The sequence below is a fragment of the Syngnathus acus genome, chromosome 12 (assembly GCF_901709675.1).
Source record: "Syngnathus acus chromosome 12, fSynAcu1.2, whole genome shotgun sequence".
Taxonomy (NCBI): Eukaryota; Metazoa; Chordata; class Actinopteri; order Syngnathiformes; family Syngnathidae; genus Syngnathus; species Syngnathus acus.
This window is the reverse complement of record NC_051097.1, coordinates 33,553-54,420: the sequence shown is the minus strand read 5'-3', so window position 1 is coordinate 54,420 and position 20,868 is coordinate 33,553. Positions and strand designations below refer to the sequence as shown.

General features: G+C 45.1%; 1 protein-coding gene and 1 long non-coding RNA gene across 2 annotated transcripts; one reads left to right on the top strand and one right to left on the bottom strand.

Moving 5' to 3' along the window:
* Window positions 1–12,417: 12,417 nt before the first annotated feature.
* Window positions 12,418–13,172, bottom strand: LOC119131365. Its single transcript, XR_005099645.1, has 4 exons — window positions 13,034–13,172; window positions 12,770–12,889; window positions 12,540–12,700; window positions 12,418–12,458 (listed from the first exon to the last, which is right to left on the bottom strand). It is a non-coding gene; the product is annotated as an uncharacterized LOC119131365 (long non-coding RNA).
* Window positions 13,173–13,704: 532 nt separating this feature from the next.
* zgc:113274 (uncharacterized protein LOC552925 homolog) lies at window positions 13,705–14,221 on the top strand. The gene is given in 2 exon segments (XM_037266287.1): window positions 13,705–14,022; window positions 14,024–14,221. Coding segments are annotated over 2 exon segments (375 nt in total). The 5' UTR covers window positions 13,705–13,845.
* Window positions 14,222–20,868: the final 6,647 nt, after the last annotated feature.

Below are 20,868 nucleotides of genomic sequence, written 5' to 3'. Positions count from 1 at the left end.
TAGGTCAATCTGACTTTGGCACCATCTTCTGGTGAAATTTGGAACGGGAATGGAGGTTGACTGGTTCAACCAACAAACCCCCCCTTTACCAGTTTAACAATCGTCAATTTTGAAGAACTAACTTTTAAGTAACCCTTACTCAGGCCCCCTCCTTCAGGTCTCCCATGTCAAGCCTTGTCACCATCTTCTGGTGAAATTTGGAATTTCATCTGAGCTAATTTGTCTGGCCCAAATCCAATACACATTCACGCACCATCTTGTACCATCCTATCCATAATGTAACTTGACAATATATATATATATATACATACATCTTTTTTAAATCCATCCATCCATCCATCCATCCATTTTCTGTACCGCTTTGTCCCCACAGTGGTCGCGGGCGTGCTGGAGCCTATCCCAGCGGTCATCGGGCAGTAGGCGGGGGACACCCTGAACCGGTTGCCAACCAATCGCAGGGCACACAGAGACAAACAACCATCCGCTTTTTTAAATTGTATTTCTTTTTCTAATAAAAGTGACAGTTTTTTTTAACAAAAGGCTTGAGACAGTGTAAGGAATAACCTATTGAAAGTGATTGATTAAAATCGAAAAGAATCAACATTACTTTGTTTACTGTTTTAGACTAGCTCTATAAATATTGCGACAATAACAACAAAGTCATGTTTAAAGACCCCCTGCTGTTTTGGCAGCAGCTGAGTGGCTATCACAGTCAAGGTGTCACGACTTGACTTTATTTTATGTTGGTGAAAATGAAAAATCCCGGTTCTCCGGTTGAACTACATGCTGGGATTTCTATCAGTCCGCAAATCCACCACGGCTGTCAGAGCGTCACTTTAACAAAAGCACACAGCAACTGAATATGTGCCGATGCAGCACAATCAGACCGACAACTTGAAATCTCAAGATTCTCCGATTAGAAATGCATGTGTAATTAGCAAGTGGCAGGCCTTGTGCTAGCTGACCAGTGATCCTATTTATACAATGCGCTCCAAAATTAATGCAGAATTTCCCACGGAACAGCTGAATATCTCTCACGCCACACCAGTGTGCCGCGGCACAGTGGTTGGGAAACAGTGCCATACATCATGATATTGTCATTAATAAACAGACATATGGAACAAGAATACAACATGAAGGCCCTGCAGCGCATAGTGAACACGGCTGGTAAGATTATTGGTGCTTCACTCCCCTCCCTGAAGGACATTTACACCTCCCATCTCACCCGCAAGGCGACCACGATTGTGAGTGATGTGAGTCACCCCGCTCACTCTTTGTTCGATCTTCTGCCCTCTGGGAAGAGGTACAGGAGCCTGCGCTCCCGCACCACCAGACTCACCAACAGCTTCATTCTCCAGGGTGTTAGGATCCTGAACTCTCTCCCCCCTTCTGCGTAGCGTCCTGTACTTTTGCGCTATATTCTGACTGTCTGCTGTATGCACACTTGCTCCATTTTTGCTCCTCTTATTTATTGTGTTATTTGTTTAGTTATTATTTATTCATCACTCTTATTTATTCATTGTTTGTGCCTTCTTGTTTTTATTTTTTTTGTGTTGTTTACTTGTATGTATATTGTGTACTATGTCTTGTCACCGTGGGATAGTGGGAACGTTATTTCGATTTCTTTGCGTGTCTTGGCATGTGAAGAAATTGACAATAAAGCAGACTTTGACTTTTTTGACTTTGAGATGTAAACCTCTTGATTGGCCAAAATCATACCTCTCATAGACAGCAGTTTGTGCAAATAGAGGAGTTCCGTTCCAACCTTCAGTACACAACCTGCAGTGTCCCATAAGGACCGATTTTAGGTCCACTTTTGTTTCTATTATATATTAATGACGTGATGTATCAAAAAGGTTTAAATTGGTTATATTCGCTGATAACATTAATAACAAGATTTTCGACCACGTCATTGTTTGGCTCTCAGCGGAGGCTTCGTGGCTGTTTGTCTACCGTCGATCATCAGACACGTAAGTATGGCTGCAGATCAAGAGGTTTGTTCGGCTTCGTGCACCAACTGCACCCTTCTCTTAAAGAGGTTGTCCCTGCTAGAGGGACGTGTCCGCCAGCTAGAGCAGAATAGTGCGATAACAGTATATGTGGCGGACACAGATGCGGACTGTAGTCAGCCCGCTAGCCCAGTTAGCATTAGCCCCAAGCGGCTTGCTAACCGCGATGAGCCACTTAAGACGCATAGTCGTCCCAAGCCATCTCGGTCTACTTGCTATCGCACCTTGGTCATAGGTGACTCCGTAACCCGAAACATCACACTTAAAAATCCAGCCATGGTAATGTGTATCCCTGGAGGCAGAGCACCCGACATAGAAGCTAATCTTAGAGAGCTGTCTCGCAATAGGTCTAGTCAACAGCGTAGGTCCAACAACACTAGCTACTCGGATATAGTGATACACGTTGGCTCCAATGATGTTAGGATGAGGCAATCAGAGATCACAAAGAAAAACATAGCGAGGACTTGTGATCTCGCCAGAAAGATGAGTCGGCATCGAGTATTTGTCTCTGGCCCCCTGCCTGGGAGAGGCACTGATGAGAGGTTTAGTAGATTAGTCTCCCTTAATCGATGGATGGATGGTTTCTGTAAGAAGCAGGGACTATATTTGATAGATAACTGGTCCACCTTATGGGGCCGCCCTGACCTGCTCAGGAAGGACAGCCTTCATCTCAAATCGTGAAGGCGCCTTCACTCTTTCAAGGAATATAGATTACTGTTTGAGCCATTCATGACAGGTCACTTTAGAGAAGGCCAGGTCACAGGTGATTAGGCCACATGTTAGGATGGGTTTGGAGTCTGTTAAGTTAAAGTTAACTAGCGCTAGGCTAGATTCCCAGCATGCACATAGCTCCTTGTGTAGACTAGAGCGTCACAGTTTGAATAGTGCCACAGTACACATTGACACACTTTCTACTGAGATAGTAGACAAATGTATGCACACTTGCTCCGTTTTGCTCCTCTTATTTATTGTGTTATTTGTTTATTTATTATTTATTCATCGCTCTTATTATTCATTGTTTGTGCCTTCTTGTTTTTATTTTGTGTTGTTTGCTTGTATGTATGTCTTGTCACCGTGGGATAGTGGAAACGTAATTTCGATTTCTTTGTGTGTCTTGGCATGTGGAGAGATTGACTATAAAGCTGACTTTGACTTTGACTTTGAAATCCAATCACTCCACCCTGACCGGTATCGCTGATGGAACGGTGCCTGTTCCAGATAATATTACATATTTGCCGAACATTAACTATCAAATTCCTATGGTCGTATTGTGCCGCCGCGCTAATAAACATTTTAGAGGTAATGTCGGACCTAGGGAACACAATCTTACTCGTATTTCATTGAAAAATCCTCCGATAGATATGAACCCTGATCTACCGATTAGACTCAAACTCGGTTTTATGAATATTAGATCACTTCATACGAAAGCAGTACTCGTTATTGACCTCATCATGGAACATAATCTATACATTTTTGGTCTTTGCGAGACCTGGTTAAAACCTAATGAACTGCTGCCGCTTAATGAGGCCTCGCCTCCAAATTTTATGAGCTCGCATGTGGCGCGTCCTCGTAAAAAGGGTGGGGGTGTCGCCCTTATCTCTAATTCCGATCTTAGATTTAGGCCTCTTTCGATTAACGTATTTAAAACATTTGAAGTTCTCATTGTCTGATCCACCGCTCTACCGTCATTTTATCTTGCTGTTATTTACCGTCCACTCGGGGCTTACTCTGGTTTCCTGAATGAATTTTCAGAATTCGTGGCTGATCTAGTGATGAATGTGGATAATATAATAATCATGGGGGATTTCAATATCCACATGAATTTACCGTCAGAGCCACTTACTTTGGCGTTTCAGACTTTAATTGATACGTTTGGTTTTACGCAAGCCATACAGGCAGCAACGCATAAAAATGGAAATACCTTAGATCTGGTATTATCCCGAGGATTGGCAACCTCAAATATAACAGTACTGCCATACACTACTGTTATGTCTGATCACTACTTAATAAAATGTGAAATTTTAGCTCTCTGTCAAAGACAAGAGCGCAATCAAAATTACAGCAGCCGTAATATTAACTCCGCAACTGTGACTGCGCTATCTAATAATAATAATAATAATAATAATAATAATAATAAAGCCGAGAGGCTCGGTGGCGCACTGGGTAGCACGTCCGCCTCACAGTTAGGAGGGTGTGGGTTCAATTCCACCTCCGGCCCTCCCTGTGCGGAGTTTGCATGTTCTCCCCGGGCCCGCGTGGGTTTTCTCCGGGCACTCCGGTTTCCTCCAACATCCCAAAAACATGCTTGGTAGGCCGATTGAAGACTCCAGATTGTCCCTAGGTGTGAGTGCGAGTGCAAATGGTTGTTTGTCTCTGTGTGCCCTGCGATTGGCTGGCAACCGGTTCAGGGTGTCCCCCGCCTACTGCCCGATGACAGCTGGGATAGGCTCCAGCACGCCCGCGACCCCCGTGGGGACTGAGCGGTTCAGAAAATGGATGGATGGATAATAAAGCCTTGAGTTTGAACTGGGCGTCGTATGCGTGTCTTGAGAGGAGGCATTTTGGCGTCTTTGTTCACACACGTGGTGTTGGGACTAGGATTAATACGTTCCAGAACTATTTTTCCTCTTTTCTGTCCGACCGCGCAGCCGCAGCACGCCGGACGCATTATTGTGACAGCGCCGTCGCTGACACTTAGAAAACATTCCAAAATTTGAGTGGAACTCCGTGCGCAGGAGGCTGATTTTTCGGCATTTTGGTCCAAAATTTGAGTGGAACTCCGTGTGCAGGGCGTTGCCCGAATGCACCTTCACGCATTCGGCTTCACTTTTTTTTTGAAATTTGAATATTGTGATAAAGTTCTTTATTTTCTGTAATGCAATTAAAAAAACAAAAATGTCATACATTTTGGATTCATTACAAATCAACTGCAGTATTGCAAGCCTTTTATTATTTTAATATTGCTGATTATGGCATACAGCTTAAGAAAACTCGAATATCCTATCTCAAAATATTAGAATATTTCATCAGACCAAGTAAAAAAAAAGAATTAAAACAGCAAAACAAAATCAAACATTTGAAAATGTCCATTAATGCACTCAGTACTTGGTTGGTAACCCTTTTGCATGGATTACTGCAACCAATGCGGCGTAGCATGGAGACAATCAGCCTGTGGCATTGCTGAAGTGTTATGGATGCCCAGGATGCTTCAATAGCGGCCTTTAGCTCATTTGCATTGTTGGGTCTGGTGTCTTTCAGCTTCTTCTTCACAATACCCCACAATTTCTCTATAGGCTTCAGGTCAGGGGAATTGGCAGGCCAATCGAGGACAGTAATGCCATGGTCAGTACACCATTTACTGGTGGTTTTGGCACTGTGGGCAGGTGCCAGGCGAGCAAGTGCTCCTCCGGCCGTCATGACTACATTCTACCGTGGCACCATTGAGAGCGTCCTCTTCAGTTGTATCGCTGTTTGGGGTGGTAGCTGCACTGAATACAACATGAAGGCCCTGCAGCGCATAATGAACACGGCTTGTAAGATTATTGGTGCTTCACTCCCCTCCCTGAAGGACATTTACACCTCCCATCTCACCCGCAAGGCAACCACGATTGTGAATGATGTGAGTCACCCCGCTCACTCTTTGTTTGATCTTCTGCCCTCTGGGAAGAGGTAGAGGAGCCTGCGCTCCCGCACCACCAGACTCACCAACAGCTTCATACTCCAGGCTGTTAGGATCCTGAACTCTCTCCCCCCTTCTGCGTAGCGTCCTGTACTTTTGCGCTACATTCTGACTGTCTGCTGTATGCACACTTGCTCCATTTTTGCTCCTCTTATTTATTATGTTATTTGTTTATTTATTATTTATTCATCACTCTTATTTATTCATTGTTTGTGCCTTCTTGTGTTGTTTACTTGTATGTATATTGTGTACTATGTCTTGTCACCGTGGGATAGTGGGAACGTAATTTCAATTTCTTTGTGTGTCTTGGCATGTGAAGAAATTGACAATAAAGCAGACTTTGACTTTGAAAAAAGAACTTTGGACCACTCTGGAACTGTCCAGTGCTTCTTTTCCATAGCCCAAGTCAGATGCTTCTTCCGTTGTCTTGAGTTCAGAAGTGGCTTGACCATGGGAATAAGGCTATTGTAGCCCATTTTCCAGACATATCTGTGAACAGTGGCTTTACCTGGACTTCAGCTTCTGTCCACTGTCTTTGAATCTCCTCCAAATTCTGGAAGCGACTCTTCTTCACAATGCTGTTAAGGCTGCGGTCATCTCTCTTGGTTGTGCAGCGTTTCCTGCCACATTTCCCCCTTCCAACAGACTTTTTGTGGATGTGCTTTGAAACTGCACTCTGTGAACAGCTTGTTCTTTAAGAAATTTCTTTTTGTGTCTTACCCTCCTGATGGAGGGTGTCAATGATGGTCCTCTGGACAGCAGTCAGATCAGCAGTCTTCCCCCACTACTTGTGATTTAGTTTACTGAACCAAGCTGAGTGTTTTTCAAGGCTCAGGAAACCCTTGCAGGTGTTTCGAGTTAATTCGACGATTCAAGCGATTACCGTAATTTTCCATGTAAAATACGCCCCCGTGCATAATACGCACCCTAAAAATGGCATGTCGATGCTGGAAAAAAGCCTGCACCCATGTATAATACGCACCCAAATTTTGACTCTTACTTAAGTCCGTAAACGTAAAATTATTTCAGAAAAAAGATCATCTTCGGGAACAACCGGATGTTATTCTGCCGGTCAGTATCACTGCGCATGCGCTAGCAAACTCGATAGCGAAGAAATGTTTCGGATTTGTGTAGGGTACATTGTGACAGCAAACGAGCAGGTGATCGAGCAAGTGTCTGATACGAGAGCATTGTGTTCGTATGGAGCGTGTTTGAAGTGAACAGCAGAGAAGAAAGGAACAAGGCAAAGTGTTGTGAAATAAAATATTACCTGTCATACGCATTTTGTTATTTGCTGATTGAAACTGCTAATTAAACTGTGAATTGAAACTAATAGGAAGAAAACTGAACTCTCGCTCTTTATATAGCTGACGTGTCTTGCGCATCCGTTCTGCGCATACTGTAATGGCGGCCTCCGTATGATATCCGGTCTGCGATGGAGATTAAAAAACAAACAATATTTGACAATAACACACCATCAAGGATTGCATCATCGCATCAAACGATGTGTCGTCAATTATGAATTTTACTGACTAAGTGTGTTGGGCAGGATGGCTGAATGCGATGCGCGATTGACAACAAACAAGAAGAAAGGTGTGATTTCAAGTTTTATTTCGAGGGAGATTTTCTTCAAAAATTGTTGTACCCATGCATAATGCGCACCCCAGATTTTAGGACAATAAATTAGTTAAATTTTGCGCATTATGCATGGGAAATCACGGTAGTAGACTACTAGTATAATTTTTCATATTTTAATATTTTGAGATAGGATATTTGAGTTTTCTTTAGCTGTATGCCATAATCAGCAATATTAAAATAATAAAAGGCTTGCAATATTTCAGTTGATTTGTATTGAATCCAGAATGTATGACATTTTTGGATTTTTAATTGCATTACAGAAAATAAAGAACTTTATCACAATATTCTAATTTTCTGAGACAGTCCTGTACAAGGTGCGCCGGATGTGTAGATTAAAGGCTTTTAAGTGCCCCCTATAGTGCGGAAATTACGGTTTCAAATAGGTCTTTCTTCAAATACGTATTTTTTTCAGCTAGTATTTGTAAACCAGTCCACGAAAGCTCGCATGAATAAATTAAAAAAATGTAGGGAAAAGAATTCTGAATCGTAATCATTCGCTTTTATTTTGAAATTTTGAAACCATAACATTCTAACCCAACATTCTTCTGGCAGCAGCGATCCAATAAAATACTACCCAAAAGATGCAATAACTGGATACAAATGTACACTACCGTTCAAAAGTTTGGGGTCACAAAATTGTTTGGGTGACCCCAAACTTTTGAACGGTAGTGTAAATATTATTATAATAAAATATTATGAATTAAATATTATAAATTATATCTTATATTTGTATAAGATTATAAAAAATCTATGAATATAAGTATACATATATATTATAAGATTTTTTACACAGAAGATTATATATATAATAATATAATATTCCAAGATGGCGGCGCCCCAGTTGGCCGCGGCCGCTACGGGTCTCAACATCCGACGAGTATTTTCACAAAATATGTCGCCTAGGACACTACAAACAACACAAAGTTTAGTTTATCCATCCAGTAGATTAGTGTCTGATCGCCAGCGCCTGCTGGAGGTACGGTCATCAAGTGTTTTCGGACTCGTAGCCACAACTACCCTAGTCTGTTTGCGTAGCCTCGGAGTGCTTAGGGCGCTAGCCCCAGAAGCTCACGACGCAGCGGGCTCGCCGGGCAGCACACGCCGGAGGAGGAGTAAGCGTAGGCGGTGTGACCGGCGGCGAAAGCGCGGCTGTCGAGGTGGGCTAACGGCTAAGCTTAAAGCTAACCCCTACAAACCGCCGCTTCCATCCATCTTCCTCTCCAACGTCCGCTCACTGGATAATAAAATGGACCATCTAAAACTGGAACTCTCTTCAAAGAGGGAAGTTAGAAACTGCTGCGCTCTCATCCTGACGGAGACATGGCTGAACTCATCAATGCCGGACAACGCCGTTAGCCTGGAGGGGCTCGCTACATTCCGCGCCGACAGAAACAGCGAGCTAAGCGGTAAATCCCGAGGAGGTGGGCTGTGTGTCTACATCAACAACAACTGGTGCAAAAATGCTAGATCTGTCGCCAGCTTCTGCTCTTCGGACATCGAGCTTTTGACTGTTAACTGCAGACCCTTCTACCTGCCCAGAGAGTTTACTGTTGTTAGCATCACGGCTGTGTATGTGCCTCCCAGCGCTAATACTAAAGAGGCCATGAGGGTTCTCTATCGGACAATTAGTGAGCTGCAATCCACGCACACAGAGGGGGTTTTCATCATTGCTGGGGACTTCAACCAGGCTAGCATGAAGACTATTCTCCCTCATTTTTACCAACACGTGGATTTTCCAACTCGGGGAGAGAACACTCTGGACTTGGTTTACACCAATATAAAGGATGCATTCAGAGCAGCCCCCCGCCCCCACCTCGGCTCTTCAGACCACCTATCTGTTATGCTAATCCCTGCATACAGGCCCCTGCTGATCAGAGCAAAACCCACAGTGAAGCAGGTGAGGGTGTGGTCTGAGGGGGCCATGGAGGCACTCCAGGACTGCTTTGAGTGCTCTGACTGGGACATGTTCAAGTCAGCAGCAACATATGACAATCAGATCGACATTGATGAGTACGCCATGACTGTGTCAGCCTACATCAACAAATGCTCCGAGGACGTCAGCACCACTAAGAACATCATCACCCGAGCCAACCAACGACCCTGGATGACTGAGGATGTACGTCATACGCTACGAGCACGGAACTCAGCCTTCAAGTCTGGCGACAAGGAGGCACTGAGGACAGCGAGAGCCAACTTGAACCGTGCCATCAGGCTAGCGAAGCGAAGCCACAGTCGAAAAATTCAGGATTTTTTCCACGACGCCAATAACACCAGGAGTATGTGGCAAGGCATACGGGCGATCACGGACTACAACTTACCCTCCCCCCCGGTGGGTGAGGTTGATGCTGACTTCCTAAATGGTCTAAATAACTTCTTTGGGCGTTTTGAGGCACTAAACAGCACTCCTGCAGTTAAAACTGTCCCCCACCAGGAAGAGGAGGCCCTCTGCCTTGACTCAGCCGACGTGTGGAAGACTCTGAGAAGAGTCAACCCACGTAAGGCCCCAGGCCCCGACAACATACCTGGGCGGGTGTTCAAGGAATGGGCAGGCCAGCTGGCTGGTGTCATCACAGACATTTGTAACATCTCGCTGGACCAAGCCAAAGTGCCAGTGTGCTTCAAGGCTGCCTCCATCATTCCGGTGCCGAAGAAACCTCAAATCACCTCATGGAATGACTACAGACCTGTGGCACTGACTCCCATCATGATGAAGTGCTTCGAAAGGCTGCTCAAAGATCACATCGTCTCCAGACTCCCCCCAACATTCGATCCGTTCCAGTTTGCCTACCGGCAGAACCGCTCTACTGAGGATGCCATCTCCTCCGTTCTTCACCTGAGCCTGGCTCACCTGGAGGAGAGGAACACCCACGTGCGGTTGCTGTTCCTGGACTTCAGCTCAGCGTTTAACACCATCATTCCACAACATCTGGTGGAAAAACTGGAACACCTGGGCTTCAGCACCCCCCTTCGGAACTGGCTGCTAGACTTCCTCACCAACAGACCTCAGTCAGTCCGGGTCGGACAGAACACCTCAGATGTCATCACCCTCAGCACAGGCTCCCCTCAGGGCTGCGTCCTGAGCCCCCTGCTGTTCACCCTGATGACACACGACTGCGCCCCCAGGTTCACCACCAATCACATCGTGAAGTTTGCAGACGACACAACGGTGGTGGGCCTAATCAGGGACAACAACGACCTGGACTACAGAGAGGAGGTGGAGCAGTTGGTGGGCTGGTGCAGAGAAAATAGCCTGATCCTGAATGTGGAGAAGACGAAGGAGATCATCATCGACTTCAGGAAGAACCAGCCTCACCACGCTCCACTGATCATCAACAGCTCAGCTGTGGAGGTGGTCAGCAGCACTAAATTCCTGGGAGTCCACATCACAGACGACCTCACCTGGACTGTGAACACCACAACACTGGTCAAGAGGGCACAGAAGCGCTTGTACTTCCTGCGGAGGATGAGGAGAGCCCACCTGCCCCCACCCATCATGAGGACGTTCTACTGAAGCACCATAGAGAGCATTCTGACAAGCTGTCTCTCGGTGTGGTGTGGAGGTTGCAGCGCCTCCGATTGGAAGAACCTGAGGAGAGTGGTGAGGACAGCAGAGAGGATCATCGGGGCTCCTCTTCCCTCCATTCAGGACTTGTCATCCCAGCGCTGCGTGTCCCGAGCCCGTAATATTATCAGTGACCCATCACACCCCCACCATGGACTGTTCTCCCTGCTGCCCTCTGGGAAGAGGTTTCGCAGCATCCGCTGCAGGTCCACCAGGTTCTGCAATAGTTTTTTCCCTGCTGTCGTCAGACTGTTGAACATTCAAACGTAGCATTCCTCTGCACACTTGTAAATACTGCTTTTGTCTCCTGCACTGTTTACATACTTTATCACTGCTGCACTTTGTACTTTATAATTATCTTATTTCATATTTTTATATAGAATGTCACTTTTTAACCAGCCGAAATACCACTACATTGTTGAAAGCCGTATGCAACGAAATTTCGTTTTGTACACACCTAGTGTTGACAAAATGACAATAAAGTTCTGTCTAAGTCTAAGTCTAAGTCTCTAAGTCTATATAATCTATAAATAATTATCTAAATAAATATATACACTACCGCTCAAAAGTTTGGGGTCACCCAAACAATTTTGTGACCCCAAACTTTTGAACGGTAGTGTACATGATATTTTTTAAATCATAAATGGAGTAAAATACTGTAGAATATTATGGAAAATACGGGATCACCCATCCGGTGAAATAGTCATTTTTACAGTTTTACAATTTGTAATCGTACAATCTAGAGAAGCTTTCTTTAACCAGAATGAAGAAAAACCCTGTTGAGTCTGGGACTTTTCCAAGGACATGACAACACGGTCTAATTTAAAAAAAAAAAAAAAAAAAAAACTCGTCCAAACTGCAGATAGTAAAGCTATAATTAGCTGGTGGCTCTTGATGGTAATTTTCTGTGAAAGTTGGCCACTCACTGTCTGGAGGTGATCCCGTTCCCGGTGGAGCCGGTGGAGACTCTGTTTGGGAGCTCTCATCACAATACAATCTCCTCCAATGGCGCCTCTGGAGACTCTCTGTTTGGGAAATCTCATCACAATACAATCTCCTCCAATGTTGTTCTGAATGACGCCAGCGTGACTAGCGTCCGCGCAGATGTGCGAGTCCTGTATTTACACAAAGTTGCTGTCACAGACAAGAACTCGACTGGTGGGTCAGGCAATCACGTACCGCAGAGTAGATCATTGTTCCCAAGACAAATTGTTCGTCTTTGGCACACCCCGGTGGACAGTAGAACCTCCAGAAGACAGACATGTGAAATTGATGACAGGCTGTCATCATCATGAAACATTGTGTCAATTGGGACTCACGTCATTGAATCGGACAAGTAAAGGCTGTTGAACTTTTTGGCACAGGTCATCATCGCATCTGTTGGACATAAGGCGAGATCATCGCATGTTTTGGGGTTATTGTTTCGGCAACCGAAGTGGTGGATTGTGTTGCTCACCGTCAGGTGCGCATCTAAGCGGAGGCCAAATTCTGGACGATGCGGAAACGGAAAGATGCGAACGTACTGGGCAAACGCGGGCGTCTCAAGCAGATGAGTCCCACCACCAATAAACTAGAAATAGAATATTTCTTTTTTTGTAGTGACAAGTTTGGAGAATGAGATTGAGGTCTACTTGATTGTCCCTGCGCTCACTTTCCCGTCCGGGTGTTTTGTCCACTTCCTCCGATCAACGCTCAGCTTCATCTCAAGTTGGATGTTCCAGGAGCGAGTATTAGTGTCATCACACCCCTGGGTCACAATCCCCGTCACCTTTCTCTTGTAATCGAGGTTCACCTGGATCCAGCTGCCGACGGCTGGAGGAGGTAAACGTTACAACGCTGAGGAGACCAAAGTGCCAAGCTGTCAATTATCTACGTACATACGATTTTTTGACGGCCTCTAGCAGGACTCTCCGTTGAGGCGGGCTTTTTCAGGCGTGGTGTCTGTCATTGAGGAGGAGGCTTTGAAGAACGAGTCTGTGATGCCCAAACTGCCAAGACATACTGAGGAGAGCCAAACGTTACTTCAATTTGGAACGGATGCTTAAAGGCCAAATAAAATACAAATCTGGCCATCTGTCCCCTTGTGGGACTCCTTGCATTGTTTTTTGGATTGCAGAGCCCAAGATCACGAGACGTAAAGCCCACCTTTCTGTTCACAGCTATAGACCATCTCTAGATATTTGGAGACAGCAGGGCAGGACTCGTCCTCCAAAAGCTCAATGTGGCATTTTTGGTGGCTGTTGCACATTTTCCTGTAGTGAGGGAGGATGCCTTCCACTGTGCAGTACTCTGCAAGTTACAACACACGAGTGAGTCTGAGTGGGCCTGATGAGCATTGATGCACCTGAATGAGTTCAGCAGTTTCTGTCCGATGAAGGTTTCTGCATACAGACCCATTCTGTCATCTAAATGATTTGTAAGCATTGGTTCATTTTCATATAATTCCGTAGGGGAGAGTGGGGTAATTTGTGCCAAGGGGCAAGTCGTGCCACCCGTTTTCCAGAAAACCATAGAAGAAGTTTGTCATGTGACCACCTATTTTTGAAGGGGCATCCATTTCACTCATCCTGCAGAGAAGGTAGACACATGGCTTGAGAGGTAAGCACATTTAAGTTCAAAAAACATTTTTTGCCCTCAAAAGTAAAATTTCTATGATTAAGGTTTTTTGATTGCTGTGTTTGAACAATTATAAACAACTTTGAAAACAGTTCACACACGCTTTAGTTAGCTACAGCATGAGTCCATGATGCTTGGTCAAAACAGCAGGGGATGCATTTTTTTCAAAATGGTGGGTCTCGGGTAATTTGTGCCAAAGAGCCTGGGGTAAGTTGTGCCACTTACCCCAACTTGTTCTATTTTTTTTCTATATATTACTTTATGGTATTTTATTGTTATTGTACATTGTATTCTTACATTTGATCACTAAATCTATGTGATATACTAAATTTCAGACCATCATGCCACGCAACTACAAACGCAAGACAGACAGGGTTCCAACTCCGGAGTTGGAAAGAGCAGTGAAAGAGGTGCAAGAGGGAAAGACCATACGTCAGGTTGGAAAGGAGATTAATATCTGCAGGATGACCATAAAACGATATATGGATAAGAAAAAAAGTAGGCGCAGTAACAAAGCCAGGATATGAAAGAACAGCAGCTGCCAAATCTGTCTTTAATGAGAGCATGGAGAAAGAGCTTGTTGACCATATTAAAACCCCAGCAGCAATGTTTCATGGCATAGATTCCATGAAATGCCATGAACTGGGTTTTGAATTTGCACAAAGGAATCACATTGACATGCCTGCCAGTTGGACCAGAGACATAAAAACAGGTTAGCTGAAGTATAGGTTATGTGATAGTTATTTGGAGTGGATAGTTTCAACTAAGCCTAAATCTGAATGTAAACTGCAATGTGCTGATAAACCTTTAACCTTCTCTAGGACCTAATTGGTTCAGTGCCTTTAAAGCACAATACCATTTGGCATGCCGTATTCCTGAAGCAACCTCTCTTGGAAGAGCTACTGCCTTTAATAAGCACAATGTGGGGGAGTTCTTTGATAGCCTCTCTAAAGTGATGAACAGGTAACTTATTCATCATTTGGTTTTGACACGCTGAGTAGCCTATGTGTTCACACCACACCACAAAACTTGGTGGTACAGCCAGAAAGGAGCAGAAGTTCATATTTCCAAGACTCAATTAGGTGTCCATGTGACTGTATAGGCCTTGTTATAGGCCTTGCCCCATACCTGGGGCAAGTTGTGCCACAAAACCACTTTTGTTTTCTAAAGCTGTATTTCTCAAACAGTTTGTTTAAGATCCAAAGTAATTGTTCCCAGGGATGCACAACATCCTTAACTATATGTAGATATCTTAGTTGGAAGCATTACTGTTATCCCCTTGCTTTAAGGGCACTTTGAGTAAAAATTGGCACTACTTACCCCACTCTCCGCTACCGTGCCAAAGTTCTTTTGGAGACTTTCAGGAGGAAACCAAGTGAAACACGCTGAATGAGCCTTCAGAGCTAGGCGGATAATGCACCATCAATTGGCACCATCAAAATGGTGGATTCTCAGCTCGTCGTCGTTTGAGTCGCTGTCCGCCGGGCAAACGTCGTCACTCCGTCTTCCATAAAAGGCAGACTGGATGCTGATGCGGTTAAAGTTAAAGTCCCAATGATCATCACACACACATCTGGGTGTGGTGAAATTTGTCCTCTGCATTTAACCCATCCCTGTGTGATTTTGATCCATTGCCTGGGGGAGAGGGGAGCAGTGAGCAGTAGCGGTGCTGCGCTCAGGAATCATTTGATGATTTAACACCCCCAATTCCAACCCTTGATGCTGAGTGCCAAGCAGGGAGGCAATGGGTCCCATTTTTATAGTCTTTGGTATGTCCCGGCTGGGGTTTGAACCCACAACCTTCCAGTCTCAGGGCGGACACTCTACCACTAGGCCACTGAGCTTGCTTCTGACTCTCACCCTCACATACGAGGTCAGCAGAACAGCTGTTGCAGACAAGGATCTCCTTAAAGCCTGTCAAAACATCATCATTTAAGTTTTGTCTTGCACCGTTAGCAGTCACAGTTCAAGGAACCTCACCGTCATGAGGCTGCGGGAGTTTTGGCGTGTTTCCTGCAAGACAAAAGCTGAAGATGCAAGTCAGCACGTTGTGAGAATCCGCCGGTCACGTCTCACCTCTTTTCTTGCAGATGTTGCGTCTCTTCTTCTGACAATGGTCAAACTTCCAGCGGCCGTTGCTTGTGAAGAGGGAAAGACAAGATGCCCCGGAAAGGTCACCGTGGTCATCTGAAAGGAGATGACAAGATGCTCAGCACGGCTCCTCCGGTCTTCCGCAACATTGCAGATTAACATAAATTGGGTTTTGGACCCACCTGCGTTCATGAGGACGTAACTGAACGGGGATCCGTCAGTCCACTCGCTGCCATCTTAAGTGATGTTGGTTTTGACGCCCAACCAGAGAGAGGGAACGCTTGGTAGAAATGTTTACAGACCTTTGGATCAAAGGTAAATGTCCATCAAAAGTATGCCACATCTTACAGGTGCGCCTGCAACTTCAGTTTATCGATACGTGCAGAGGCGGTCCTGGCTACTTTTGCACCCTGGGCGAACCATTCATCGTGCCCCCCCCCCCAAAAAAAAATTAAGTAACATTGAGCACGTCACGTATGTGTGCATCAGGTACTGTGGCCATAACGTAGTCCGTTTTTATGTTTTATTTTTTTGTGGTTAAATTTTCCACATAACCCAATTGATTACATGTGGATAGGTATTATTTTTATGAATGAAATACAATTAATTTGGAAGCAGTTCTGTGGCCTTGGAATCCCTCACCCCCCTCCCTTTGCTTTTCCTCTCCGGCCTCTGCTGTCCATCGCCGTCCGCCGCCCTCTTGCTTGCTCGGAGCAGGCGAGAGAGAGGCGGGGACAGAGAGGCGGGAAGGGAGAGGTGGGGCGAGAAGAGAGGGCTGCTCTTCTGACACGCACACACGCATACACGCACGCACTCACGAAAAACGAACAAAAGAACCCTGACATGACACGACTCTCAGCAGCAAATTGACATCACGCGACAATAAGGGCGCCCCAGTGCTCACTGAACAGATTTGAGATGGAACTGACTGAGCTAGAAAACTGGCAATATTTTTTTTCTTTTCTTGAGAGCGCTTGTGCGCCCCCACGTGGATTGCGCCCTGGGTGGTCGCCCATATTGCCCATAGCAAAGACTGGCCCTGGATATGTCTGTATGTGTTTCAGGCAAATGATTTCCAACGGAATCAGAGAGAGTCAGAGTCAGAGTAAGCTTTATTGTCAATTCCTTCATGCCAAGACACACAAAGAAATCGAAATTACGTTTCCCCTATGCCTGAATGTTAACGATTGTCCAAGTGACCAAATGCAGGAGACGTCTGGAGCTCCGCCCATGTTGGGGGAATTCAACAGCCTTGATGGCGACCAGACCGACGGACAGCCTATTTTGTATGAATGCCTGTTCGTGTGAGTCGGTGATGCTGAGCAGGTCGCCTCCGCGGTGGAGGCAGTCGTCTCGCGCTTCCTCCCAAGTCTTGGTGGGGCTGCGTGGGCTCAGGTAGCAGAAGTCATCGGCGGGGTTTTCCAGCCACCAGCCGCACTTTGCACTCCAGCCTGCAAGTGAGAGTCGAGTCACTTGAGGACCAGCCGCACTTTGCACTCCAGCCTGCAAGTGAGAGTCGAGTCACTTGAGGGCAAACCGGCGACAAGAGACCACATGTCGACTGGCGGGTGGGACGCCCACCTGGCGGCGGAGGAATAAGAGACTCTTGGACCTTGGCTGGAAGGACACGAAAGGCATCATTACGAAAGAGCACACTAAAGTGTAAAGTGAGTGGTCGTCATTTTCGGACCTTTTTTGCAGATGAATGGCTGACTTAGCACAGGGCCAGTCCTCAAGTTGTCCAGTCGGGGACAGCTCCGAGCAGTCACCACGTCCTGTCGGCCCGTTTGGGACCCATGCGATGTAGCTCTGCGTAAGACACGCCAGGTGTGACTTCAGCACGTTTGGCTTATTAATTAACTTCTTTCCAGTTACTTTTCCAGTCATTTTATTCTAATAAATTTACAACTTTGACAAGTGAGATTCTGCACTTTTATCATATATTAGTATTTTAAAATTCTAAATAACAATATTATTCTCATAATTCTGCAACTTTTTCCTTGTTAATGCAGGATGACCATCCTTGTCAGAGTCTGATTTCTTTTCCTCATTAAAAAAATTTTGGGCTAAAATTTGACTTTTGTCCTCACTTGGAACTTTGTCCTTCCAATATGACAGCTTCATTGTGGGCAAATGACGACTTTTGGAGACCGCTCTAAACGCTTCACTTACTGTAGGTGCTGCATCGCTCCACTCAAAGTTGTCCATGTTCTTCCTGAGTCCCACCCAAGATTGCGATCCTCCTGAATATGGTGCGTGAGCTTGAGGAAATCAGAAGAAGCGCTTTAGCATAAGAGAAGCATCCAAACTTGTCAAACGTTGTGAAATGCTGTGGAACGATTCCGGGCATTGGCAGTTTGTCTTGGCGCTCACTAGCCAAGAATTGGCCCTCGTCCCTTGAGAGGACGCTAGCCAGGTGACTGTTCCATTCTTCGGAGAACCTCTCGGCTGCCTCCCAATTTTGTTTCATCCCCTCAAAGTGATAGCAAGAGTCCCTGTACAGGAACTCGCCAGTGCCGCAGTTGGAATCTGAAGGCGCCAAGAAACATGCATCACAAAACCGCATCGCGACCGTGCAAGTATAGAAAGAAGCGTCGCTGCCACTCACTCTCCAATCGACGGTAACTGTAACCTAAGTCTTTGTGAAATATAGAATGCATAACGCTTTAATGTCTATTGTTATGCAAATGTTTATGGTAATGGATTTGGTGCCAGTCTAGACGGCGCCATCTTGGCTGACGCCATCTTGGATGGGGTATTGTTATGCTAATGTATATGCGAATGTGTATGGCGCCAGCCGAGGCGGCGCCAGCTGAGGGGGCCATCTTGTCTGGCTGGCGCCATTTTGGCTTGCTGGCGCCATCTTGGATGGGAACATGTATGGGGCATGTATTATAGCAGCCAGATGTTGGTGCACCAAATTTGACATTCAATAGTTAGTGGGGTCCGTTCAATAGTTTGAGTTTGCGGGGTCGTAGTCGTCTCCGAGAGTCGAGTCATTAAAGCGCCGTCACAATCATTAGCTATAGCAGAGTGTTTTCGCGTCACATGACCCCATAGGCGTGGCCTTCTCTCCGCCAAGTTTGAAGTTAGTTTGGGACGGATGGCCATCGATCATTTTGAGAAGACAAGCCAGCGCATGAGCTCTGATCAGCTGAGTCGGAGTGCGCCAAATATTGTTTTGAGATGGTTAAAGGTAGGTAATGTTACTATTTTATCAGTATAATAATAATAATAATAATACATTAGGTTTATTATAATACACTAGGGTTATTTGTAAAACATGATGTAATGTTTATGTAATGTCATGTAGATATCATCGTTTTTGCCGATGTTCATGCACCCTTTGACGACAACTTCAGTGGAGTTTATCTAACACAATCAGACTACGGTGAGTCAGCCGTTCATCTATGGTAGCTAATATAAATGCTATTAGTTTGTGATTTATTTCATTTATGTAACAGATCTCGTAGCCGCAGCCATTAGAAAAAACGAGCCGCCGACACAAGCTGATTTCAAAACACAGACTCTAGTAGATGTCTCTGGACGACATTTTAAAATACCAGAGCCGGCAGAGCCAACCGCATCAGAGCCAGCGGAACCAATCGCATCAGAGTCACGTGCGACTATTGAGACCAATCAACTCACGCCCCACGCTAGCCATTACACCTTCAGACAACTATATGCGTCAGTACAAAGCTTTTTTGCATGACGCTATTCAATACCTGCAATAGATCATGCATAGCCAAAATATTCACATTATGCATGCATTGAACGGGGGTGAGATCAAGATAGATAACTACACTGTAGACGGATATACTGAAATTGGGGGTGCATAAACCAAACGTTGCAGGTGGTCATTTGTTCATGCGCAGTGATAAACTCGGCACTCTGAAGCACCCAAGAGCGCTTTTTACTAGAAAACGTGCTCAGCTCGAAGAAGACAATCAAGAAAAAAAGATTGATATGATTATAAATGCGATCTAAGCAATACAATTAAAAATGCTTATAAAACATAAACCAAACGTTGCAGGTGGTCATTTCTTCATGCGCAGTGATAAACCCGGCACTCTCAAGCCCCCAAGAGCGCTTTTTACTATGCCAACCTAACCAGAGTGACGGGAGAGCCACCATCCAGAAAGCGTGCTCAGCTCGTCGAGAAAATGTGATTTAAGCAATAAAATTAAAAATGCTTATAAAACATAAACCAAACGTTGCAGGTGGTCATTTCTTCATGCGCAGTGATAAACTCGGCACTCTGAAGCACCCAAGAGCGCTTTTTACTAGAAAACGTGCTCAGCTCGTCGAGAAAATGCGCTCTAAGCAATACAATTAAAAATGCTTATAAAACATAAACCAAACGTTGCAGGTGGTCATTTCTTCATGCGCAGTGATAAACTCGGCACTCTGAAGCACCCAAGAGCACTTTTTACTATGCCAACCTAACCAGAGCGACGGGAGAGGCACCATCCAGAAAACGTGCTCAGCTCGTCGAGAAAATGCGATTTAAGCAATAAAACTAAAAATGCTTATAAAACATAAACCAAACGTTGCAGGTGGTCATTTCTTCATGCGCAGTGATAAACTCGGCACTCTCAAGCCCCCAAGAGCGCTTTTTACTATGCCAACCTAACCAGAGTGACGGGAGAGCCACCATGCAGAAAACGTGCTCAGCTCTTCGAGAAAATGCGATTTAAACAATAAAATTAAAAATGCTTATAAAACTTAAACTAAACGTTGCAGGTGGTCATTTCTTCATGCGCAGTGATAAACTCGGCACTCCGAAGCACCCAAGAGCGCTTTTTACTAGAAAACGTGCTCAGCTCGTCGAGAAAATGCGCTCTAAGCAATACAATTAAAAATGCTTATAAAACATAAACCAAACGTTGCAGCTGGTCATTTCTTCATGCGCAGTGATAAACTCGGCACTCTGAAGCACCCAAGAGCGCTTTTCCTAGAAAACGTGCTCAGCTCGTCGAGAAAATTCGCTCTAAGCAATACAATTAAAAATGCTTATAAAACATAAACCAAACGTTGCAGGTGGTCATTTCTTCATGCGCAGTGATAAACTCGGCACTCTGAAGCACCCAAGAGCACTTTTTACTTTGCCAACCTAACCAGAGTGACGGGAGAGGCACCATCCAGAAAACGTGCTCAGCTCATCGAGAAAATGCGATTAAAGCAATAAAACTAAAAATGCTTATAAAACATAAAGCAAACGTTGCAGGTGGTCATTTCTTCATGCGCAGTGATAAACCCGGCACTCTGAAGCA